The sequence below is a fragment of the Scyliorhinus torazame genome, chromosome 10 (assembly GCF_047496885.1).
Source record: "Scyliorhinus torazame isolate Kashiwa2021f chromosome 10, sScyTor2.1, whole genome shotgun sequence".
NCBI classification, from domain to species: domain Eukaryota; kingdom Metazoa; phylum Chordata; class Chondrichthyes; order Carcharhiniformes; family Scyliorhinidae; genus Scyliorhinus; species Scyliorhinus torazame.
In genome coordinates this window covers 145,135,273-145,156,894 of record NC_092716.1, presented here as the reverse complement: position 1 = coordinate 145,156,894, position 21,622 = coordinate 145,135,273, and the positions used below count along the sequence as shown (strand labels likewise).

General features: G+C 55.1%; 1 protein-coding gene across 1 annotated transcript in view; it reads left to right on the top strand.

Moving 5' to 3' along the window:
* Window positions 1–21,622, top strand: part of LOC140430266 (low choriolytic enzyme-like) — a 183,240-nt gene that overhangs the window by 37,778 nt on the left and 123,840 nt on the right. Inside the window, exon 4 of the mRNA XM_072517691.1 lies at window positions 19,215–19,332. Coding sequence (XP_072373792.1) covers window positions 19,215–19,332 — 118 coding nt within the window. The remainder of the gene's footprint in view (window positions 1–19,214; window positions 19,333–21,622) is intronic.

Genomic DNA, 21,622 nt, shown 5'->3' with positions numbered 1-21,622 from the left:
TTGGTGAGCTTTAAAAGTGGATTTCTGCCCCCCCCCCCCCCCCCCCAATTGTCTCCTCTCAGAATCCTATTCTTGGGGGCCAAAACCATTCCCCCTTCTATGAGATAGGCCAAGGCCAATGCCCGGCACCCACTTCCTGCCCCATCCCCCACCCGTTCTTCTGTTTTGTGCCTTTCATCCTCCCTCCTGTTCAGCCACAGTGACCCTTTGCCTAGCTGCCTCGCCCACCCCCATTCAGCCTCAATGTCACGATGCATGGCCTCTATGGCCCAAGTGGATAAGCATCCCCACCCCGTCACTGACTGACCTGGATCCACGAACCCCCTGGACCTATGATGTCCTCCACCCCACCCCACTGGTGGATCCCCACTGCATGTCCGTTGTCTTATACTCCCTTGGAGTTCCTGGTGGCTGGTGGTGATCTGTGGCCTCACCTCAGAACTCCCCTCTGGAAGTGAGGTCACCAAGTTCCCATTTTTGAAAAGCAGTCGTAAACCATGCTGGCATGACGCCGTGGCACCAGGGACAGATTATCGAGTGTGAAGGGAAGCTATGGCAGGACTGTCTCCAAATGATACTGGCCCATAATCTCCTGGTTCCCCAGTGTCACATTTTTGGGGATACCCCAATGATGCGCTGTGGAATCCCTCAAGGAAATTCCCACGTAAGGGTTTATCTGGCAATTGCCCAGAAGTGCTAACTTCCTCTGGACAATTGTGCTGGGTTGCGAACCTGTAAGGAACCTCTTTTAAATCCTTGTCTGAGCCTGGTTTCCTTTTAATGCCTGTCCTGCTGTCTGTTTTTAAAACTTTTGAGACGCAATTCTCCGGCCTCGTTGCACTCTCGCTCAAGAGTAAAGAGGCCTGTGAAGAGCGGGAGAGGCCAAAAACGAGATTTGCGGCAGGTGTCTAATAGTTTACGATGCCAGCGGCCCACTCCTGTAGGTGAAATCAGGACCTCGCCGTAGCATGGCGAGAAACCAATTATCATCACTTAAGGCCCATTTCTATACAATTAACGTGAACTACCCCATATTCAACAGCCGACTGTCATTCAGCGGCCTCCCCAGCGATTGCTCACGCTGGCGTCAATTTGAAAAGTCCTTTTGAAAAACGTGAACCTAGTGGAAGGGCTTCTGTGGGGAGCTGAGGAGGTGAGTCGTCATCTTGGCTCACAGGCAAAGAGCCCGGTGTTGCTGGGCTTACCACTCCAGTGCTCAGCGGGGGGTGGGGGGCCCTCAGCTGGGAGTGGGGGACCTTCCGCAGGGGTGGGTCACCATTTGGGGGGTTGGGGTGGCAGCCAGGGCGAAACTGCTCGCAGCACCACCATGCCAACCCTGGACCACGTGTTCCCTTTCCGACGACGAATCCTGTCCCTGCCCGTTCCCCTGGATGACCACCCGTAACCCCCACCGACTGCTGAGGCCTCTGTCTGCACAGCTGAAGGCTATTGCTGATAGGGAATTGGTAACCGTGGATAAGTGAGCACTTCACAGATGCCAAGTGGATTTCCGTGAGCAGGCGGGCCATGTAGCATGAGGGAATCATTGTCTAGCATCCCAATAAAACCTTGGTGCCTGGACACTGTCCTTAACACTGAGGGAGGCAACACCACAAACGCAACATCTGAAAACCCAGGGGATGGGAAACAGCTCTGGGTACATGTCCACGGCCAGAGTGTGGGTGAGCGCCATGGGGAAGGGTGGGGGAGGGATGCCTGGAAAGACGGGTTCAGCCCGCATTGCGGAAGAAAGTGACAGAGTCATCATAATGGTTGTGCAAAAATAATTTTAATGTACTGTACAATACCCCACCCCCAATGGTGCCACCCTCCTAAACCCCCTTGCGCCCTACCTACCACCCCCACTTCCACCCCCCCCCCCTCCCATATCCCCCGTGCCCTCAGTGATCCTCAACATTCCTGGCCCTCCTAGTTCTACCGCTGCGTCGAGGTGTGTCTCCAGGATCCACATCTGAGGTGGAGCAGGGTGGAGGCCTCATCATGTGGCTCTCGATGCCCCTTGCGGGCTCCTCTGGGGGCTCTGGGGCCGTAGGGAACCAGCTCACTGTGGGCGGCACATGCACAGCCATGTCGCCAAGTCCCGTGTGCTGACCCCGAGATGCGGACTCATCAGAGTGGTGGAACTCGGGAGAGCCATAGGATGATCCGGGTTTGCACTCAGTGCCCCGTCCTCCCGGTCAGTGCCCACTGGGGTTCTCCTTAGGGTGGAGGGGCAGCCGGTTCGAGTCCTGGCTGTCTCTGCATCATGTGGCTCTGCCAGCCCTGGCAGTTCCCCAACATCTGCACCATGGTGCCGACGCTCTCAACGATGCTCCTCAGTGCCTGGGCCATGCCTATCTGAGAGTGGGACATGTCCCGCAGAACCTCATCAAAGTCAGCCTGGTATTGAGTGACATCCCCCAGCGGAGCAGACATTTTGTTGAGATCCTCAGCCATGTCCGTCACCGACTGGGCGACACCTTGGACACCTTCACTAATGGCGCTGACGTTGTGCGCCAGGCTCTCCACTGCGGTCGGCACCCTAGCAGTGTTGACCTCGGTGCCACGCATTACCAGCGCCACCTCGCTTTCTCTGGGACTCCTCCAAGTGGCTATGGATCTGCTGGAGGACGTTGACATCTCCCTCTGAATGTCCCGGCTGCTCCCTATCGTTTCCATCAACTCCGGGCAACCCACTTCCAGAGGCTCAGCATTAGGCTGGGATCCAGCAGCCCTCCAACTGCTGTGTCGCCTGGGAGTTCCTGCCTCCACCATGTGCATCGTCAGCAGTGCGGTGCTCACCAGATTGTGCCCCACCACTAACATTTCCCACTGAGGTGTGTGTATCTGCATTGGTGGAGGGTGGAGATGACGGCTGTGCCGTGACTATAACTGTTGCATACTCAGAGCTCCCCTCCAAGGTGTTCTCCTCGAGTCAGGAAACGGGCCACCTGGGAGGTGCCGGCACCGTCGGCTGGAGGACCTGTGGGAGAATGGACATGCGGTCAGTGAGAGGGATGGGTCAGTCAGTAAGGCAATCAGTACTCATGTTTGACAGGTCCTCCGAGTGGAGCCCAGTGGTTCCTTGCCTTTGCAGCGTCAGCCAGCCTGTGTGTTGGTAATCACGCTGTCCTCAGCCAAACTGGTCACCTCCAGGGCCTGCTCCTCGAAGGAGGTGAGGATTCTGATGTCCGGCACTACACCGCCAGTCTGGGTCCTCTCCCGCCGATTGTGGGAGAGCTTTCCTGAGGAGACTCAGAGAGGGCATCGTTAGCCACACGTGTGGTTCACAGTGGTGGATGAGGGGTGTGTGTGAAGGAGGGGTTGGGGAGGTAGAAGGGAGAAGGGGGTGGATGAAGAGTTGGGAGAGTTGAAAGAGGAGGGGGGTGGGTGGATGCCCCAGTGAGGGACGGGAGTGGCCTCGGGGGGGCATTGATGTCTGCACACTCATGCTGCCTGGTGTAGGTCTTTGACTTTCTTCCAGCACTGAAGATCAATCCTCCTGATCACACTGCCCGAGCTGACTGCTGCAGCCACCCCGCACCAGCCAGTACTGGCTGTCTTGTGGCTCACCCTCCGGGACCCTCGGGGTAACAGGACATCCCTCCTGACCTCCACCGCATCCTGGAGCCTCCCCAGGTCAGCATCCCCGAATCTTGGGGCTAGTCGCTATTGTTGCGAGCTGGCTGGGGATGGCCGAGCAATAGCTGCTGAAGTGCTGCTCGAATTTGTTAGTGGGGGGCTGGCGACCACTGTCCAAACGAATCAGCTGGTGAGCCATCATATGCAGCGAAAAGTCTGTGAGACCTTGTTAATTGGACCAATTAACATTGAATAGCATTGCCGGCCTCACTGGGCCGAACAGCGGGAAGCTCGTGGCAATTCCCTCTTGCTACAACATTTGGAAATCTTTCCGGAGAATTGCGCCCTTAGTTTTGAACTGAACCCCCCCCCAACCTCTGTAAGGTGCTAATTGGACTGGCCCAGGAACACCCCTTGATGCAGTGTGCTCTGTGGCATAGCTCGTGATGTCATCCTTTCCTTCCTGCCCACCGTGTGTCTGTCTTGTGTTGCCTGGGAGGAGGGTGGAATGGGTTTTGAGAATGGTTAGATGAGTAAACCATTGTTCTATTGTTTCCATTCGATGTTTACCCCTTCTGTTATAAATAAACAGTTTTTTAAATGTTTTACTTACAAATCTAGGGCTGGATTCTCCGATCCCCGATGCCGAAATCGCGTTCGACGATGGGGTGGCGATGCTCGCCCCCTGAAAAGCGGCGTACTCGGAGATTATGCCGCGCTCCTTATCCCCGGCCTCCAAACGTTGGCTGAGGCCCGCCCTGTGATACTCCGTCCCTGACCGGCCAAGTTCCCAACGGCGTAGATCTCACCCGTCGGGAACTCAGTGTGGCGGCTGCGAACTCAGTCCAGCGCCGCCACAGTCGGGGGAGGGCCGATCCGCGGGTAGGGGGGACATTATTTGGGGCTGGGAGCACTGTGGTGGGGCGGTCCGGGGGTCACGAGCCAGCCGAAGGGGAGGACTATTTTTTGCGGGCCGGGTTCCACGAGCGGCAACCGCCATGAAGCACGGTGCGGCCACTGCAGGCCATCGCCTCGGGCATGCTCGGCCATCGACCAGGTGATTCTCCAGGCCGTATCGGCAGCTAGAGATGGGTGCTCTACGCTGCCTAGCTGCTAGCCCTCCCCAAAACAGGGAATCGGTGGCCGTTTTGCGCTGGTTTTCCTGACGTAAAACACCACCGTTTTCACACCAGCGTGGGAACTTAGTCTCCAGAACGGAGAATCCGGCCCCTGGTGCCTGTAAGTCATTAGAGCAGTCGAGAGTCAAAGATCTCAGGAATATTTACAAATTATTGGTTAACTCACTTAGGTTGGGACTCCGGGGTCTGTGGGGCTGGTATTGACCGCGCACTCGCCCAGCGTGTCATAACAACTATCCAACAGAAGGGGTTTAAATTGCTAACTTTAAATGGTCCTGCCAGTTTTACCCAGACAGTTACCCTGTAGGGGTTGGAAAAAACACGAACTGCAGAATAACTATGTGTGGTAGTATGCATTAGGGGTCATGTGGGACTGTGAAGCCATGATGTCATTGGCTGACAGATCCCGGGTCCTGGTTGGACGTTGACCTCTAGCTCCGCCCTGAAGGCGGAGTATAAGTACCTGGAGTCCTCCCCCGCAGGCAGTCTACTACCGAACTGTGGGGGAAACAGTCACGCTTAATAAAGCCTCATCGACTTCACTCTATTCGTCTCTCGGAGTCTTTGTGCGCTACAATTTATTAAGCGTGACTAAAAAGGACTATGGAGCTCAGGATCATCCCGGAATGCCTGAGGATCAGCCCCCACGCAGTGAACGCGGCAGCAGCTTTCAGCACTGGCAGACTTGTTTTGAGGCCTACCTCAGTCCGCCCAGTAAACCAGATCTACGCTCGCTATCAACTCGCAACGAGACGGCAAAGTCCCGGAGAATCGATAGATGAATTCTACGCCGCGCTACTAATTTTGGGACGAGCCTGCAGCTGCCCGTCGGTGAACGCAAATGAACACACGGACATGTTAATGCGCGATGCTTTTGTGGCAGGTATGAACTCCTCCCAAATCCGCCAAAGACTTCTAGAAAAAGAGTCGCTAGGACTCTCAGAGGCACGGGCCCTAGCAGCCTCCCTAGACATGGCCGCGCGAAATACCCGCGCCTACGGCCCCGACCGCGCGGCAGCCCATTGGGCTCCGTACGTACCCGTCGCGACAAACCCACCACCCCCCCACCCCCCCGGACACCCCACAGGCTTGCGCGGTCCAAACACCAAGTCGCACCGGGGGCGCCCGCTGCTATTTCTGCGGCCAGGCGAAACACCCCCGGCAGCGCTGCCCGGCCCGCGCAGCGATCTGCAAGAGCTGCGGGAAAAAGGGCCATTTCGCGGTTGTGTGCCGGTCCCGCGAGGTCGCCGCTGTCCCGGGAGAACAGGGAGCCCTGCACGCCGCTTACGCTCCCAACCCCCCCTGCGCCCCAGGTACGACCCGCAGGCGCAGCCACTCTGGGTCCCGACCACCGCGGTCCCGGGAGAACAGGGAGCCCTGCACACCTGCACACCGCTTACGCTCCCCAACCCCCCCCCCCCCCCCCGCGCCCCATGTATGACCCGCCGGCGCTACCACTTTGGGTCCCGACCACCGCTCTCCCCGGAGAAGAGGGAGTTCTGGGCGGCTCTAACGCCCCCCCCAAACCCCCCCTCCGCGCCCCACGTATGACCCGCCGGCGCTACCAATTTGGGTCCCGACCACCGCTGTCCCCAGAGATGAGGGAGCCCCGCGCGTTCCTAACGCTCCCCAACCCCCCCAGCGCCCCATGTGTGACCCGCAGGCGCAGCCATTTCGGGTCCCGGCCACCACGAGGGGAGGAAGGGTGCCACCATCTTGGACCACCCCAGACCTGTACGACGCATGGGGGTGGCTGTTTTGTCCACCCCGCCGCCATCTTGTGACCCCCCCAGCCATGTGCGATGCATGGGGGCAGCCATTTTGTTCAACCCCGACGCCATCTTGGACGGCAACAGCGGACCCCAGTGTCGACGGCTCCACGGGGTTTGAAGAAGACGCTCAACTACTACAACCACGTCTCGCTTCAATAACGCTGGACCAAGCTCGGCCCGGACACTCCAGACGACGACGACAACGGTGCTGATAAACGGGCACGAGACAACATGCCTAGTCGACTCCGGGAGCACGGAGAGCTTTGTCCACCCCGATACGGTAAGACGCTGTTCTTTGACCACCCATCCCAGCACACAAAAGATTTCCCTAGCTGCAGGATCCCACTCCGTACAGATCAAAGGCTTCTGCATAGTTACCCTAACGGTGCAGGGGAGGGAGTCCAAAAACTACAGGCTCTCCGTCCTTCCCCAACTCTGCGCCCCCACATTACTGGGATTAGACTTCCAGTGCAATCTACAGAGCCTTACCTTCAAATTCGGCGGCCCAATACCCCCACTCACTATCTGAGGCCTCGCAACCCTCAAGGTGCAACCCCCGTCCTTGTTTGCAAACCTCACCCCGGATTGCAAACCCGTCGCCACTAGGAGCAGACGGTACAGCGCCCAGGACCGGACCTTCATTCGGTCCGAAGTCCAGCGGCTACTAAAGGAAGGCATAATCCAGGCCAGCAATAGTCCCTGGAGAGCACAGGTGGTAGTAGTAAAGACAGGGGAGAAACAAAGGATGGTCATAGACAATAGCCAGATCATCAACAGGTACACACAACTCGACGCGTACCCTCTCCCCCGCATATCCGACATGGTCAATCGGATTGCCCAATATAAAGTCTTCTCCACCGTGGACCTCAAGTCCGCCTACCATCAGCTCCCCATTCGCCCAAGTGACCGCAAGTACACAGCCTTCGAGGCAGACGGGCGATTATACCATTTCCTAAGGGTCCCATTTGGCGTCACAAACGGGGTCTCGGTCTTCCAACGAGAGATGGACCGAATGGTTGATCAACACGGGTTGCAGGCCACGTTCCCGTATCTCGACAATGTAACCATCTGCGGCCACGATCAGCAGGACCACGACGCCAACCTCCAAAAATTCCTCCAGACCGCTAAAGCCTTGAACCTCACGTACAACGAGGACAAGTGCGTTTTTAGCACCAACCGGCTAGCCATCCTGGGCTACGTAGTGCGCAATGGGACCCCGAACGTATGCGCGCCCACATGGAATTTCCCCTCCCGCACTGCTCAAAAGCCCTGAAACGCTGCCTGGGGTTATTTTCATATTACGCCCAGTGGGTCCCCCAGTACGCAGACAAGGCCCGCCCCCTAATACAGACCACGATCTTCCCTCTGTCGACAGAGGCTTGCCAGGCCTTCAGCCGCATCAAAGCGGATATCGCAAAGGCCATGATGCGCGCCATCGACGAGTCCCTCCCCTTCCAAGGTCGAGAGTGACGCCTCCGACGTAGCTCTAGCGGCCACCCTTAACCAAGCGGGCAGACCCGTGGCCTTTTTCTCCCGAACCCTCCACGCTTCAGAAATCCGCCACTCCTCAGTGGAAAAGGAAGCCCAAGCCATAGTGGAAGCTGTGCGACATTGGAGGCATTACCTGGCCGGCAGGAGATTCACTCTCCTCACGGACCAACGGTCGGTAGCCTTCATGTTCGATAATGCACAGAGGGACAAAATCAAAAACGACAAGATCTTAAGGTGGAGGATCGAGCTCTCCACCTTCAACTACGAGATCTTGTATCATCCCGGAAAGCTGAACGAGCCGTCCGATGCCCTATCCCGCTGCACGTGTGCCAACGCACAAATTAACCGTCTCCAAACCCTCCACGAGGACCTCTGCCACCCGGGGGTCACTCGGTTTTACCACTTTATCAAGTCCCGCAACCTCCCATACTCCTTAGAGGAGGTCCGTACAGTCACAAGGAACTGCCACATCTGCGCAGAGTGCAAACCGCATTTTTTCAGGCCGGATGGTGCGCACCTGATTAAGGCTTCCCGCCCCTTTGAACGCCTTAGTCTGGATTTCAAAGGACCCCTCCCCTCCACCGACCGCAACATATACTTCCTTAATGTGGTGGACGAGTACTCCCGCTTCCCATTCGCCATCCCCTGTTCTGACATGACCGCGGCCACAGTCATTAAAGCCCTGAACACCATATTCACACTGTTCGGTTGCCCCGCATACGTCCACAGCAACAGGGGGTCCTCTTTCATGAGTGACGAGCTGCGCCAGTTCCTGCTCAGCAAAGGAATAGCCTCGAGCAGGACGACCAGCTACAACCCCCGGGGGAACGGGCAAGTAGAGAGGGAGAACGGCACGGTCTGGAAGACCGTCCTACTGGCCCTACGGTCCAGGGACCTCCCAGTTTCATGGTGGCAGGAGGTCCTTCCGGACGCCCTCCACTCCATCCGGTCACTACTGTGTACTAGCACTAACCAAACGCCTCATGAGCGCCTCCTTGGCTTCCCCAGGAAGTCCTCCTCTGGAACGTCGCTGCCGACCTGGCTGGCGGCCTCAGGACCCACCTTGCTCCGAAAGCACGTGCGGGCGCATAAGTCGGACCCGTTGGTCGAAAGGGTTCACCTCCTTCACACGAACCCGCAGTACGCTTACGTGGAGTACCCCGTCGGCCGACAGGACACGGTCTCTCTGCGAGATCTGGCGCCCGCCGGCAACACACACACCCCCCCGACACCAATCACCCAACCCCCCCCCCTTCCTGCCACCGCCGCACCCCGCGACCGCCCCCTTCCCAGGAGGATCAGTCCTCCTCCCAGGCCCGACCAGGAATGAAGCCCAAGCTGAAACCGTAAGGCTCCCGGAGAAGACAACACCGAAACAAGCACCACCACCATCACCGGGGCCGAGGCGATCGACACGGACGACCAGACCGCCCGACCGACTCGTGGCGTCGATCTAACAGTACAATGTGGACTTTGTGGACTTTTAACGAGAACATTTTGTATTTTCCTGACGATTACTGTAAATAGTTTGAAACAAAAAAAAAAAAACCTTGTACATACTGTTATACCATGTGAAAGTTTTCCTCCCAGGACCAGCCTTGTAAACCCTTACCACCATGCGAAGCATCACCCCGCCGGGTTCATTTTTAACAAGGGGTGAATGTGGTAGTATGCATTAGGGGTCATGTGGGACTGTGAAGCCATGATGTCATTGGCTGACAGATCCCGGGTCCTGGTTGGACGTTGACCTCTAGCTCCGCCCTGAAGGCGGAGTATAAGTACCTGGAGTCCTCCCCCGCAGGCAGTCTACTACCGAACTGCGGGGGAAACAGTCACGCTTAATAAAGCCTCATCGACTTCACTCTATTCGTCTCTCGGAGTCTTTGTGCGCTACACTATGCAAACCCCAGACCCAGTCTCGCACGGGACACACACACAAATGAACCCAGTTGATCCCCCACAACCCCATCCCCCACCCACAATCCAAACACCCCCCCTGACCCGACCTGACCCCCACTCGTGGCCCAATCACCCCTCCAACCCCCGATTCTCTGGTGTGGACCAACACCCCACTCTGGTCCGGGACACTGGCAGTTTTCCCATCCCCCCTCAGCCCTCTGGTCCGGGACAAGAACCCAACTCTGGTCCAGGACACCAACACTGCCCTCCTGGACAACCTCCACCCCTTATCTTGTCTGGAACGCTCTCTCCCCTCCGGTCTGGAACACCGATTCCCGGTGCGGAATCCCGGCTCCAGTACCCCCCCCCCCGACCCCATGCGCTCTTCTCCCTCCTCCAGTGCACCTTGCCTTGCCACCTTCCCTCAGGACCGCCCCCTCCCCTATCCTCTGGTCCGCCCTGTCCCCTCTCCTCCATTCTGCCTCCTCCCCTCCCCTCCCGTCCTGATCTGCTCGGCCCCCCCATCCACTTTATGGTGTATTTCTGAGTCTCTCCCCTCCCCCCACTTCCCAGTTCCCCTTCCCCGTTTTCTGGTCTTCCCTGATTGCTTGAATCTCTTACACTTAAAGCTTACCCATTAAATTATTTCCTTAAACCTTCCCTTCATGGCAGCTACCACCATAAAAAGGGGCGTGACTTCACTCTCTGCACTCCTGTTGCTCCATGGTGATTCAGCCAGCAGAGCGCTTCACTGCTCCTGTCTCACTCAGCCTGAGTGAGGAAGGTTGGGCAAGACAGGGGCTTTGGAATCCCAGCGAAGATAAGTCCATCCAGAGTGGCAATCCAATGGAGATTGTCACTCTGAAGAAGTTACGGGCAATGATAATTAATTCAAACAAGGTTCCCAACCTTTCCAGGTGGGAACTGCATCACATTGATGATGGGTGGAGGGGTCTATCGCTGCGGGAGACCCACCATCGGAACTCCCGTTTTTGCTCCTGCATTATTTTATGTCCCTGATGCCATTTCCGCCTGCCGTAAATGGGGGCATAAAATTGTTGCCATAGGTTTTGCCATTTGGGTAAGCAGAAAGTGCCATTGCATTGCCCATACTAATTCTCATCTGATTTGAGAACAAAGTATCGCAGCATGCAAATAACTTCAGTTTGATATGGTGTCACTGCATAAAAATTGTATGACTTTTAAATCATTAATAAAGACACAGGGAGCCATGCTGAGTAAAATAAAGAAAGGTTTTTTTTTTAACAATATGTACACTGCCCAGCAGATCCCTACTGGGTTCCTGTTCTGGTCAGTGTCTGACTGGCCGACCTTTTATGCAGAGGTTAATAGAGATTCCCCACCCCTTGCGGACCGAAGGGAAGATAATCATTTCCACCTCGTAGGACCCATGCAGGATATTACAAAATCATTTAAAATTATTAACCCTAAAATTGAAACTGGGACATCATGAACATGGAAGTGCAGCTGTAAAAGATTGGCAAAATTGTGGGCAGAATTTAACGGCCATTCACATCGGCAGGATATTCTGGTCCCACCAATGGTACGTGGGTTTCCCAGTGACAAAGGGTGCAGAAAATCCCGCTGGCGGGCCGCCTCTGCTGCCGAAAAGCATGCGGCGGGTTGCTCGGTAAATCCTGCCCTGTGTCTGTGTTTCCCACGCACTGTTGCTAATGGTGCATGACATGGAAATCATAGCACTGCGCCGTGAATTCTGTGGCCTTACTGAAGTTGTCCCACCTCTACTGAACACACAACATAATCTGACTTGGCACATTTTGGGATCTTTTCTATCCTTATTCTTGATGTGGAGATGCTGGCGTTGGACTGGGGTGCGCACTGTACGAAGCCTTACAACATCAGGTTAAAGTCCAACAGGTTTGTTTCAAATTACTAGCTTTCGGAGCACTGCATTCACCTGAGGAAGGAGCAGTGCTCCGAAAGCTAGCAATTTGAAACAAACCTGTTGGACTTTAACCTGGTGTTGTAAGAATCCATGGGCGTCATTCTCCGACCCCCCAGCGGGTCAAAGAATGGCCGTTGGCCGCCGTGAATCCTGCCCCCGCCGGTTGCCGAAGTCTCCGAAGGGAGAAAAGTCAGCGGGCCGTTAATGGCGCCGCTGACGTCTGAGAATGGCACGGGTCTGCGCAAGGCAGTCGATTTTCGGCCTGCCGATATTCTCCCTTCCGGATGGGCCGAAGTCCCGTCAACGTGATGACCGTTCACGTCGACGTAAATCAAACCTCCTTTTCGTCGGCGTGAACCTGTGCTCCAGGTTCACGCCGACCAGCGTGTAGGTGAGTGACGGCCTGGGGGGTTGGCCGCTGGGCAGGTGATGGTGTGGCCGCAGTCTGAATGTGTGGGGAGAGGTGTATCTCGGGTTGTGTGTGTGTGTGTGCGGCGGGGGGGGTGGTTAGAGTGGGCTGGGCTCCGGGGGAGTGCCGGGAGGAGGGTCCGTGCCGGGGAGGGGGATGGGGTGTCCGTGCCGGGGAGGAGGTTGGGGGGGTCCGTGCCGGGGAGGGGGGTGGGGGGGGTCCGTGCCGGGGAGGGGGGTGGGGGGTCCGTGTCGGGGAGGGGGATGGGGGGTCCGTGCCGGGGAGGGGGATGGGGGGGTCCATGCCGGGGAGGGGGATGGGGGGGTCCGTGCCGGGGAGGGGGATGGGGGGCCCGTGCCGGGGAGGGGGATGGGGGGTCCGTGCCGGGGAGGGGGATGGGGGGGGGTCCGTGCCGGGGAGGGGGATGGGGGGTCCGTGCCGGAGAGGAGGTTGGGGTCCGTGCCGGGGAGGGGGATGGGGGGGTCCGTGCCGGGGTGGAGGTTGGGGGGGTCTGTGCCGGGGAGGGGGATGGGGGGTCCGTGCATGGGGAGGAGGTTGGGGTCCGTGCCGGGGAGGAGGTTGGGGGGGTCCGTACCGGGGAGGAGGATGGGGGGGTCCGTGCCGGGGAGGGGGGGTGCGAGGGCAAGTGAGTTGGTCCACCTGGCCAGGTGCCAGCCTCCAACAGTTGGACCCATGTGGTCCATGCCACCTGGCTGGGGGGAAGGAGGGGATATGGGCAATGATGACATGTCGTCGTTCCCCCCCCCCCCCCCCCCCCCCCCCCCCCACAACCAAGCCGTCATGTTTTCCGATCATCCAGCGATGTTGGCCGCCGTGGCGGCAGCCGCTAATGTCCATGTTGCCCTGGATGAGGAGGAGGAGGAGGAGCGTGCCAGCGAGGCAGCGCAGGCTGCCGCAGAAGGGCAGGCGGCAGCCGCCCAGGCTGGAGGGACACCTGACCGACAGGACCAGGAGGGGGAGGAGGACGTCGCGGCCCCACGGCAACGGAGGCACCCGAGGGCGCCCCGTGTGTACCGGCCCCGGCAGTCATACCAGGAGCTCACGGACCGGGAATGCAGGAGGAGACTCCGGATGAGGCGGGAAAACGTGGCACACATCTGCCACCTGCTGGCACACCTGTCACCGCGTGGCACTGGCGGGGGACACCCTCTCCCCGTGTCCGTCAAGGTTACGGTGGCCCTGAACCTTTATGCAACGGGGTCATACCAGGCACCGAGTGGGGACCTGTCCGGCATATCGCAGACATCGGTGCATCCGGGCAGTGACAGATGCCCTATATGCCATGGCGCACCGCTACATCCGCTTCCCTGTGGACCGAACCAGCCAAGATGCCCGGGCCGTGGGCTTCTCTGCCGTGGCCGGGTTCCCTATGGTCCAGGGCACGATTGATGGGATGCACGTCGCCGTGCGGCCACCTGCAGATAACAGGGCCGTGTTCACCAATAGGAAGGGGACCTATTCGATTAACATACAGGTGGTCTGCGACCACCGCATGATGATCCTGCAAGTCTGCGCCCGTTACCCAGGCAGTGTACACGACTCATACGTGTTGTCGCGGTCATCCATCCCCAGCATGTACGAGGGACGCCATCCCCTGCTGAAGGGCTGGCTGCTGGGCGACAGGGGCTACCCATTGCGATCGTGGCTGATGACGCCTATACGGAGGCCATGCAATGAGGCAGAGAACCGCTACAATGATGCCCATGTAGCGACAAGGGGAGTGATAGAGAGGTGCTTTGGCGTGCTGAAGATGCGTTTCAGGTGCCTGGACCTCTCTGGGGGCGCCCTCCAGTATCGGTCAGATAGGGTCGGCCGCATCATTGTGGTGTGCTGCGTCCTGCACAACATAGCCCAGCAGAGGGGCGATGTGCCGCAGGCAGAGGAGGGCGGAGTGGAGGAGCAGCAGGAAGAGGCGCAGTCCTCCCCAGATGAGGGGGATGGGGGTAATGGTCAGGGCAGACGGGGTAGACACAGGCGGGTGGCTGTCCACTGTTACCGGCTGGCCCAGCGGGCACGGGACAGACTGATAGCCGCCCGCTTCACTGACTAGATGGGCGTGGAAATCGGGTAGTATGGCCACAGACCACACACCATGGCAACAGCCGACCACCCACACCCCCCACCCATCCACCCACCCAGCACCCTCACCACCCACCCCACCCGCATGCACACCACCCCCCCCATTGCCGATTCACCTGCGGCACAACGGGCAGGGCTCACACAGTTGCGGGTGGACGCGTGTCTATTGCAGGCCATGGAGGATGATGACAACCCGTCCTGCGGTGAGCTCCTGGCTCCACATCGTTGGGCTATGTCTGACCCATGGCCACAGTACCACCATCCACCCGGACCATCCCTGCATGCGGCTGTGACACTCCAGCGCACGGTCCCGTCCTCTGCCCGGGGGGATGTTGATGGCGGCCCAGGGGGAACGGGGCAGACTCACCTGGGGCTGAGGTAAGACCACCCCTCACACACACACTTGCGCTCAACGTACATGACACCCCCGCACGCTTTGGACAGAGCACAAAGGCAGCTTCTGTAGGTGGAACATTGACTTTAATAACCAAACGAGTTCATGCACGTGCCCTAGCCCCTAAAACTCATCTGTGCCCTGCACCCGTGCCAACTTACTCAGTGTCTAATTGTTTGGCCTTACGGGCCCTTTGACTACGTCTACGTGGTTCCCCAGACGGTACAGCAGAACTGGAGGTGGACTCCTGTGATTCCTGCCCTCTGACACTGGATCCCTTTGACGGCCGTTTCCTGGGGCGTCCTGGCCTAGATGGGCCAGGCTGCGGCCCGGGCGACTGGGATGGCGAACTGCCAGCCTGTCCTGCCCGTTGCCCACCCGATGCACCTGGGACGGAAGGGGGGGGGGGGGGTCCGAGGTGTCGCGGTGTTCCCGGATCTCCCCTACAGGGGGAGCCGGGACGGACCACACCACCTCCTCCTCCCTCGGGGTGCCCGATGGCCCCCAGGCCTCTACATGGGTGGGGGATGTGAACGGACTGGCCATCCGACGCCCCCCCGACATCTGGCGCTGCCAGTCCTGGAGGCCCGTGCTGGTATCGACAGGGGTCTGCAGGTTTGCAGCCATGGAGCCCAGGGGGTTGGCAAACCCTGTCTGTGACAGTGCGACGCCGGCTCGCACATGGCCACTGGCGCCGATGCTCTCAGCGATGGCCTGCAGAGACTGGGCCATGGCCTGCTGAGACTGGGCCATGGCCTGCTGAGACTGGGCTATGGTGTTGAGCGCCTCTGCCATCTGGCGCTGGCACTGGCTCATGGCCTCCTGTGAGAGGGCAGCCATGTCCTGGGCCACAGACGCCGCCTGCACGGAAAGCCCCAGGCCTCGCAAACCGTTCCCCATGTCTGACACCGTCGCACCCATTGCCTCCACCGCGGACGCCACCCGTGCGGTGTCGGCCTGGGTGGCACGCATGACCGGCACCACTTCCAGCTCCTGGACGCGGGTGGACTCCTCCACCTTCGACTGCAGCCGCCGCAAGCCGGCCGTCACCCTCTTCGCTCGTCTCCGGGTCGGTGGTTGCATCGGATCTATGTGTGGGTGTGGAAACTCCAGGAACCCGGAATCCATCTGGGCGGCAGATGTTCGCTTGGGCTGGGCTGCCCTCCGACCGCCCGGCCCCTCTGCTGCTCCTACCTCCACCTTCTGTACCGGGATGGCTGTGTTGTGCGCACCAGTGAGTGTACCAGACGCCTCATCACTAAAGTGCCCAACCGAGGTGAGTGTTTCTGCGATGGTGGAGGGTGTTGGTGACAGCAGTGGCGTTGTGTCGTGCTCTTCGTCCCACTCTGAGTCCATGGCACTTTGGGGTGGGGGTTCGTCTCCACCCATCCACTCTGAGTCACTGTCCGGTATTTTGTCTTCCTGGGTAGTGCTGTCCCGGGTAGGGGTGTCCCGGGTAGTGGTGTCCCGGGTAGTGGTGTCCTGGGTAGTGGTGTCCTGGGTAGTGGTGTCCTGGGTAGTGGTGTCCTGGCGGGGCGTGATTCGTGCCGGTCACGGGGATTTGCCGGCCCGGCCCCGGACTGAGAGAATCCCACCCCCTATTTGGAGTTTTAAGAAGAGGAGCCAGGATGAATTGCAGAAAATCCTTGTTTGATGTGGTGGTTGGAGTTGGATGGGTGGGGCTCAACTTGCAGTGGTGTTGTTGCTGGGGAGTGGGATTTTGCCACGGCGGTGCTGTGTGCATTTGGATGATGGCTGCTGTTGAGAATGTTGTGAATGTTCTGGATTAAGATCTCGGCGCTGTGGTGCAGGTCTAAAGAGGTCACTTTGAAGATCTGCGAGATATCCTTGGGAGAATGGTGGAGGCAAATGAGAAAATTCTTGCATTCAAAAGAGCACTTTCCCTAGTAAGGGCTTTCCTTCATGTTGTTGAGATTCTGCTGCATGGTGTGTCCTTTATCCTGACGGCATCGGGAGGCAGGGGCCAGACAAGAAGTGTCCGTGAGCCCAGTCCCTGGCGAGAATAGGAGGTAAGTTCCCGATTGAGTTTGAAGATTGGCTCTTTAGATTCTCCTTTGCCTTATCAGCCAAAGCAACCTCATGTCCCCTTTTTGCCCTCCTGATTTCTCTTTTAACTCTACTCCGACAACCTCTGTACTCTTCAAGGGATCCACTTGATCCCAGCTGCCTATGCATGTAATCTGCCTCCTTCTTCTTTTTGACCAGGGCCTCAATATCCCAAGTCATCCAGGGTTCCCTCCATCTACCAGCCTTGCCCTTCACTCTAAAAGGAATGAGCTTACCCTGAACCCTGGTTAACACACTTTTGAAAGCCTCCCACTTGCCAGCCCTCACTTTGCTGCCAACAGACTCCCCCAATCAACTTTTGAAAGTTCTTGCCTCATATCATCAAAATTGGCCTTGCCCCAATTTAGAATTTAAACTTTTGGGCCAGACCTATCATTCTCCATAGCCATCTGAAAACTAATGGAATTATGGTCACTGGTCCCAACGTGATCCTTCACCAACACTTCTCTCACCTGCCCTTCCTTATTTCCCAAGAGGAGGTCAAGTTTTGCCCTCTCTCTAGTCGGGCCATCCATATACCAAATGAGAAATTCCTCCTGAATACACTCACAAATTTCTCTCCACCCAACCCCTAATGCTATGGTTGGCCCAGTCAATGCTAGGAAAATTAAAGTCCCCAAATATTATCACCCTATTTTTCTTCCAGCTCCCTGTAATCTCCTCACATATTTGCTCCTCAATCTCCCGCTGACTATTTGGGGGCCTGTAGTACAATCCTATCAAAGTCATCTCTCCCTTCTTATTTTTCAGTTCGACCTATATAGACTCAGTGGGCGAACCCTCGGATATATCCCCTCTCAGTACTGCCGTGATATTCTTCCTAATCAAAAACGCAACTCCCCCTCCTCTCTTACCTCTTGTTCTATCTTTCCTATAGCATCTGTACACTGGAACATTGAGCTGCCAGTCCTGCCCCTCCTTTATCCATGTTTCAGTAATTGCTATAATATCTCAGTCCATGTACCCATCCATGCCCTGAGTTCATCTGCCTTGCCCGTCAGGCCTCTTGCATTGAAATAAATGCAGATTAATCTAGACTTCTCTTGCTCTCTGTCCTGCTTTCTCAGACCATCTGTCCGGTCATGTTTTGTACTCTCCCTGTGTTTTATTTCTCTTAGCCTTACTGAACCCATTCATTGAGCTCTCCACAGTCTCTGTACCCTGTACTGTGGCCCTTTTTGATTTTAGTTTCTCTGCCTTTCACTTTTCCCTTTACTGCCTTTTGTTTCTATCCCCACTTTAATTCCCTCAAACTTCCTGCATCGGTTCCCAACCACCTGCCACATTAGTTTAATACCTAACATTGCCAATTCCCTATTAGCGATAGCTTTCAGCTGATCAGCCAGAGGCTGCTTACAGTGAGAGAGAGTTAAAGTGACCTGCACCATATTACCATAGGCAGAGTTCTGCACTGGATGTGTTCAGTGAGCAGACAGGCAGCAGCTATAGTTCCCCAAGTTATCGGTGCACATAATCCGGGGGATGGCCTATAGGGCCCACGGGCCCTGAGGCCTTCAACCTCCGAACCCAGGTGCGACCCCTCACCGATGGCACCCAGACCCCTGACCAGCCCCCCCCCCCCTCCGGGTGCAGCCACCAACCCCCCCCCCCCCCACCCCCCACTCCCCACCCCACCCGACCAATGGGGCAGCAGCTTGAGTACCCTAGGGCTGTATGCCCAATTTCATGAACGGCAACTCACCTCCTCCGATCGCCACAGCAACCATTGTGCTAGCTTCCCGTTTTTAAAAAGATGTGCTGAAAGGCGCTCACGTGGCCTCCCGTTGGAGAGCCAGTTTGATCCCTGGAGGCCATTAGATCGGGCATCCGTCTCGTTAATAAAATGGAGATTGCCCTGAGTTGGTGTTAATTGGTATCTCGTCATGCCCAGAGGTGATCTAAAACCTGTCAATGGGAGCGGGCCGGTTAAATTGGAAAATAATCGGTGGCTGGTGTGGATACTTATTTGACCTCTCACATGATCTAACCGGCTCACATGGATCCGTGCAGGGCGCAACGCAGCCATTAGATCGCGCCCCAAATTTCTCGCTTTATTTCATACTCTCTCCATATTCTTACTGTCAAAATGAATCACCTCGTATTTCTCTGAATTGAACTTCAACTACCATTTTTCTTCCTGACCTATAAATATATCTATGTCTATGTCCTTTTAAAGCTTAAGACTATCCTCATAATAATAATTATTAACAGTAGCAATAATTAACATCATCAATTATAAACAGCAGGTAATAAAGTCAGAATGGCTTTCAACAATTTTATTCGGGTTTCTTTTGTTAGAGTTTTGTATCATTACATAATATTGATGTATAACCAGTAAATAATATCCTCGTAAATCAGAATTACAAAATAATTGGTAAATTAAATACATCTTATTGTGTTTTTATAACTCTAGGTAAATCTCAGCAATCTCAAATACAGCACTCTATGGAAGAGTTTCATCTTCTAACATGTGTTAAATTTGTATATAGACGACATGAAAGAAAATACATAAGAATTATTTCAGGACGAGGGTGAGTTGAGAATACAAATAATGATACCTAATGAGTTTTTGTTAATTTATGTTCATTGTAATTCTTTTTTCGGTGAGATGTTTTGCAGACAGGAAGGGGTTAATTCAAACAGCACTGTTTTCTTCTTGCCACCTGTCCGTAAACAGAAGGTGTTTTGAATTTGTTTGTTTTTTAGAATAAGCTGTGGCATATTTTCCCAAACCCCTCGGTTTTTGAGTGATCCAATTTTACTAATAATCCACAATAAACTCAAATTAGGATTTATTCAGCAGGTTAGTTTATTGTACACATACAAACCTGCAAAAAGGAATGTTAGCAGTGTCCCTCTCTTCACACCAGTAAAAGGAGGATAAGAGAATATAGTTATAGTATAAGGACCACAACGAAAATTGCTTCATGTGAGTTGCAGAGTAGCAAAATCAGAGCTCACTGAAAATGTCTTTCACACCGGCATTAAATAGTCAGCTGACTAGAGACAGGTGTTGTAAAATTCACCTTTTTCAGATGGCGTTGATGTTGCAAGATGAAATAGGCATAATAGAAGGCATCAGGTCTGTCAGCAATTATATGACATTTTCCAGTGGAGTCAGGCAAGTTTGACTATTGAACCTATCTGGACAGAGTTTGCTCCTGTGTGGCATGCCTATTGGGTGCTAAACAGCAGTCTGGCTACATAGCTCAGAAAGGTAATATTAAACTTCCCAAAAGGCTTTTGGCCATGTAACTTTCCTTTCTTTCTCCACAGTGGCTTCAACAAAATATATTTATCCGGTATCTGGAATTTGGCTTTGTTTTCAGGGCTGACAATGTCTCAACCATTATGTGTTGAAAGGCGTACCATTCATGTTGAGAGCTTGATGTTGGGAAGCCATTATCTCAGCAGACCCACAGAATCGGGAAGCATGGTTGGCTTATCAAATGCAAATAACTTTCCTGTTGTTCCTTTTGAAATTGGTCCCAAGTCATTGTGGTGTTGGGTGCTCTGGTGCACAGATGAGCCAACACAGTTGTATGTGGTACAACTCTATTTTATTTTAACTCTTATAATACAGTTCGTTCTGGATACTCTGCACGTGCTGTCTCCCTGAGTGTGTCGTGTAGCAGGTCTGTCCTGGTCCTCCTCTGCAGCTAATACTGACCACCAGGTGTCGTGTTTGTGCTTTTATATCTTTCTGTGATTGGTTGTGGTGGTGTGTGTTCTGATTTGTCTGTTGGTGTGTCTATCATGATGTGTGTGTTTGAATATCATGACAGTCATCTGTTAGAAGCTCCTTTGGCCTAATTAGGTGCGGTATGCCTGAAACTAAGAGAACTCTGGTTCTGGAGACCACTGGGCATAATTTTCAGAGGGTCAACCATCATTAACTGTCTTTGTTCAACAGTAAAGTCATTTAACGATGAGAAATAGTAATAAGGATAACATTTTGTAAAGACCTAGGCTGGAATTTTCCAGCCCTTCCTGGCAGCAGTATCTTCTGGTCCTGTCGAAGATGCCCTCCGCAACAGGGTCTGCCGGGCACGCGGCTGGCGGGCAACACGAATGGCCATTGACTTTGGCTTGAATGGAAGGCCCCACTGCCTGGAAGCCTACCCAGCTGGATGGGGGAATCCTATAATCCCAGCCTTGGTGTATTTCAGCCAAATTTGCTGATAATGCAAAGATTAGTAGGAATACATGTCAAAAGGAATACGTAAAGAGTCCTAAAAAGTAAATGCATAGGATAAAAGATGAATGGGTAAATGTTTGACAGATGGAGTATAATGTGGGAAGTTGTGACACTTTCCACTTTGGTGGGAAGATTAGAAGAGCGGAATATTATTTAAATTGGAGAAAGACTATGGAATGCTGCGGCACAGAGGGGCCTGGGTGTCCCCATACATGAGTCACAAAACCTTGATTTTGTAACCTTGCAGCTGTGGGTAGGGGTGATAGCATGGTGGTATTGTCACTAGATTAGTGTCCAGCAACCCAGGGTAATGTTGTGGGGACCCAGGTTCACCATCATGGCAGATGTTGAAGTTTGAATTCAGGAACAAAATCTGGAATTAAAAGCGTGATGATGACCATGGAACCATTCTCGATTGTTGTAAAACCCATCTGGTTCACGCATCTGTCCTTTAGGGAATAAATCTGCTACCCTCACCTGCTCTGGCTTACATGTAATTCCAGAACCACAGAAATATGATTGACTCTTAAATGCCCTCTGAAATGGACAAGCAAGCCACTCAGTTCAAGGGCAATTAGGGATGGTTTTGTAAAGGGCACCAAGTTGGTCGAAAACAAAAATTT